The following is a 4,889-nucleotide window of genomic DNA, read 5'->3' on the forward strand; positions in this document are numbered from 1 at the left end:
TAGTTTTTTGGCTTTAGGCTTTATTTGTAATACCAAACTTATTTCGTGTGAACATTTTTTAATTGATTATCTAAATGCTCCTTCTCATTGCTTTTACGTTTCATTGTCTTCATTTACGTTCTATTTTCGATTACTCTGATTTTCTATAATCCTAATAGTACATTACAACTACTCTCCAAACAACCCTTAAACGTCCAAAGATGCAAAAGTTTTGTTAATTAGTATATATACAATTTATTTTATTATCTACTAGAGAAAAGACAAAGCCCAAAAGGACGAAAGATATATTACATATGGGCACAAATATATCAGATATCGACTTAACACGTCATATCACGCTTCTTATTGATTTTGCCATTTTTATTTGTTTTGAATGTCAAAATTACTCCTTAACAAGATACAATAGTGCACTTGTTGATTACTACAATAACCTTCCAATGTTTTTTTGTTTTAAGAAAAAACCGAACCCTTCAAACTAGGAATAACCTTCCATGTTGTAGTCTTGATTATTTAAAAAACAATACTAAAAGTAGTGAATAAATATGTTTTGTTTTGAAAAATAAATACATTTGTTATTATAATATTTTTATTTTCTATTAATAATTTAAGGTTAATTTTTATTCGTATAACAAAACACCAAAATATTCACCGTTCTTGTCACAAAATAAAAATACTCATGATATTTTCATAAATTTCAGGTTTGCTTTTGAATAATGAAGACAATTTTTCACTTTTTTTTTTTATTCTTCTTGCGATTTATTCATCTTCTCTTTATATTATTAATTTCTAATATTATTACTTCTTCATTTTACAATATTTTTTATATTTTATGTAAATATTTACCAATTTCTTCATTTCCACCTCCAGAAAATCTCTTCCTTCTTCTTCATTTATCATATTTTTTTTTTTTCTTTTTGGTATAAGATCTAAATGATATTGAAAAAGATCTAAATGATTCTATACCAGTATATCTAAACGATCAGTTATCTAGTTCAGATGGATAAATATAAACCACTATCACTACAAGACCGCTTAAACTAGATACAAGGGTACAAAATCGTTTATAATGGGTATAAAGGGTACAAGATCGTTTAGGCTTGGTACAAGGGTACAAAATTGTTTAGACTTGCTATAAGATCGTTTAGACTTGCTAAAAGATCGTTTAGACTTGCTAAGATATTGTTTAAACTAGGTACGAGATAGATTAGTCTAGGTAAAAAATCATTTTTTCACGCGTCTGTGACCGATTAATTGTGAAGATATTTTTGTTATTTCACGTTGTGGGCTTGTGAGATTTTTCCCCCTTTAAAATTGTTTTATATGTTGTAAATATTTTTTTTCGTTTTGTTCTATTTTTTATAAAGCCCCTTAATTTAATAATTGGGCACATTATATTATTTCAACTTTAATGTTGAAATAGTAAAAATAATATTCTCTTTCAGTGTAACTAACGAAAAAAACTAAGGGACCTTTCTATAATGGTTAATTTTTATAAATATAACGCACCGACAAAATATTTATGGTTCGTGTGACAAAATGAAAAAATCTATTAACCTGACTATTTTTTTAAAATATTTCAGATTTGTCCTTCTTTTTCATCATTTTTTTACTCTTCCTGCAATTTTTTTCTTATTTCCATCATCTTCTTCTCGTCTTTTGCAATTTATTTTATAATTTTTTCAAACTGTTATTTGGTTTAAGATCATACACCAAATATAAAAGATCTTTTTTTTTCAAACTGTTATTAAGTTGCTTTAGATCATGTGACAAATATAAAAGATTGTGAAAAAGATTGTTGGGATATTTGATAGCCAACTCTAAACGATCTTTTATAAAAAAAAATAGTCAAATCGTCTAACAATGAATCATAAAAAAATGGTTGAGATTTGGCTGTCCAAAATTGAACGATCAAATCTAAACAACTATATAAAAAAAATAGCAAATTTGCTATTTTTGTACACTATATCATTTAGATTTACAAATTTGCAGTTTTAAATATAAACGATCGTGTACCAAAGAATTTTAAAAAAATTGTTTAGATTTGGGTCTCCAAATTTAAATGATCAAATCTAAATGATCCTGTACAAAATATAAACAATCGTTTTACAAATTTAAACAATCAAATCTAAATGATCGAGTCCAACAAATAAATGATTATTTTCAAAAAATCTTGAAAAAAAATTGTTGAGATTTGGCAACCCAAATTTAAACAATCAATGTAAACGAATGTGTACCAAAAAATTATTTAAGAAATCGTTAAGATTTAGATTTAATCGTTTAGATTAAGAAAGCCAAATCTAATTAAACGATCATGTAGGAAAGAATAGACAAATCTAATCAATCATTTTTCAAATAATAAACTATCTTTTTCCAAATACATTACGACGCACGTTGGATGCCAATTATTTTTTTTGATAAGGATACTTTGGGATAGCTGATGCAAGGATATCTCCACATGGGGGACATATCAAAGCATCAGCTATAGCCCCACTTCATTAAAAATAAAAGGTGATTACAAGAAGCGGGGGAATAGAAAGGCTAGAGGACAACCCGATTATCCCGAAACGAAAGCATGTAAATTTAAAGCAATAGAACTAGGCGGGTAATTTTTGAAAAGTGAAGATCGGCTTGTCCATAGACCGGTTGTGGCTTGAATGTCTTCCCAAACCGAGACAACTGATTTTTCTTCTCCCTTAAAAGTCCTTCTGTTTCTCTCATTCCAGATGTTCCACAGGGTGGCAGCCACCAGATGTTGTTCAATGGTTTGCCTTTATTATTTTCCTTTTCCTTTGAAAGGCTCTTTGCATAACACAGAGGGATCTGTAAGGAGGAAAGATTTGTCCAGAATCACTTCAACTTTTTTCCACAGGTTTGTTGAGAATGGGCAGAGGGAGAATAGATGGTGTCTGTCTTCCTCAGCAGCTTTGTAGAGTATAAACCAAGAGGGGTGAATATTCCAAGTAGGGTTGGATGCCAATTAATCGGGGCATTTTTGAAATTTTCTATTGTAGGTCTGTGGACTTTTTCTATTTTTGAAATTATTTTATACGGTATAAATATTTTGTCGTTTTGTTATATATATTTTTGAAAAGAATACTTTTATAAATTTATTTAATAATATTACTCAAAAGAAAAGCCAGTGACAAAAAAAATTAAGAATTTTTTAAAAATAGAAAAATTTACAAACTATTTAGAATCTATAGAACAAAATCACTAAAATAATACTGTTTACAATTGATTTTGATTTTTCTATGAAGTGTGACTATTTTGTCAAATATTTTATTTTTAAAAAAAGACATTTTTAAAAATAGCAAAATAAAGTAAAATATTTACGAACTATAGTAATATCTTGGATTCTATCACTCATAATTTTCTATCACTATAGCCTATCAACGACTATTAGTGATAGAATTTTCTATAGGTTGTAAATATTTTGTAAACTCTACTATTTTTAAAAATTTCCCTTTTAAAAATTTCCCAAGAATTTACTCTTTTTCTTTTTCTTTTTTTTTTTCATAGAAAAACTTGTTTCCTATCACTGTTGACCATATTTTAGAAAAATGAAAAACAAAATTACTATAAAATGTCCCCGATAAAAAAATTCAAAAGTTCCAAATTTAATAATAAAAAAACAATAACATACATGTTTTAAATGATAAAACTATTGTTGATATTTTTAAGTGTATCAAAGTGTTCAATGTCTCTCGATGATAGACAGAAAAAAATGATAGTACTATATAAGTGCCATTTTGCTCGAAAATATTTTAGTTCTATAATTAAAAACAACCCTGAGCTAAAATAATCAAAACTAATTAGGGTGTATATATAATAAGGAAAAATATTGTAAAGACATGACTAAAAATAGTGTTTATTTGAGACATTTTTAAACATATAGCTTAAAAGTTGTGTATCCATTTGACGCAATTATTCAAAAACAAAACCCAAATATTAATCAAGAAAAGGAACGGGTGAACACAAATCAATGCCAATTTAAATAAAATAAAAATGGGAGAGAAGAGTTAAGACGTTTTAAAACTTGGTAGAATAGGGTTAGGAAGTTGAATATTAACACATTGTTTAATTTTGATATATAGTTGAATTTTGAGAGCATATCCAAGTTGGGTTTATAATTAAAACTCATATCCAAATTACCATAATTTAACCACACCACATTTCTTCCTATAAAAACCCTTCCATCACAAAACTTTATTCTCCATCCCTGCTTCATAAACAAAAACCATTTCACTTTTCTTCTCTTCACAAAAAGAAAAAATGTCTTCGTCCAACAAATCCTTTTCACTTGCTCTCTTCTTCTGTCTCAACCTAATTCTCTTCTCTTCTCTTGCTATTGCTCAACCAATTGTACCAGCATCGAGCCCGACCCCCAATTGCTCCCGCAATGTACGTGTATGTGCAAGTGTACTTAATATTGTTAATCTAACCATTGGCCAAAACCTAGGTCCATGTTGTCAATTGATTCAAGGGCTAGCAGCTGCTGAGGTTGATATTTGTATACAGACTGCCATAAGTAATGCACTTAGAGCAAGTCTTTCAGGCCTACCCCCTGTGAACCTATCCGTTGAGTCGTTCGTGCTCCGTATATTGCTCAGCAGATGCAACAGAGCTACCTGATTTAAGTTTATCTTCTAATTAGTCTATACAACTTCAAGATCAGAAAATAAAATAAAATAAGAAGTTGTAATGCTTTATTTTATGTATGCACTTATGTTCTTTTAGTTCAATAAGTTTGGAGCGTAAGTATGAAGGTTAGGATTGAAACACCATCAACCTTGAAGTTGAAGGTACATAGATATGGATATCTTAACAATTAAGACTATACTCTCTTCTTCTTCGTCTTTTTTTTTTCTTCATGTAATTTGGGCAAGCTA

The 4,889-nt window shown here is 28.6% G+C and overlaps 1 protein-coding gene across 1 annotated transcript; it reads left to right on the top strand.

The window, feature by feature from the left end:
* Nucleotides 1–4,272: 4,272 nt before the first annotated feature.
* On the top strand, nt 4,273–4,632 carry LOC105435063 (putative lipid-binding protein AIR1B). The gene has a single exon (XM_011654417.2). It carries the CDS (start codon nt 4,273–4,275, stop codon nt 4,630–4,632), a length of 360 nt encoding a protein of 119 aa, XP_011652719.2.
* The last annotated feature ends 257 nt before the right edge of the window (nt 4,633–4,889 follow it).

The sequence above is a fragment of the Cucumis sativus genome, chromosome 3 (genome assembly GCF_000004075.3).
Source record: "Cucumis sativus cultivar 9930 chromosome 3, Cucumber_9930_V3, whole genome shotgun sequence".
In the NCBI taxonomy this organism is placed as follows: domain Eukaryota; kingdom Viridiplantae; phylum Streptophyta; class Magnoliopsida; order Cucurbitales; family Cucurbitaceae; genus Cucumis; species Cucumis sativus.

Coding starts and splice junctions, on each gene's coding strand:
- LOC105435063 (XM_011654417.2), top strand. CDS start 4,273: ATGTCTTCGTCCAACAAATCCTTTTCACTTGCTCTCTTCTTCTGTCTC.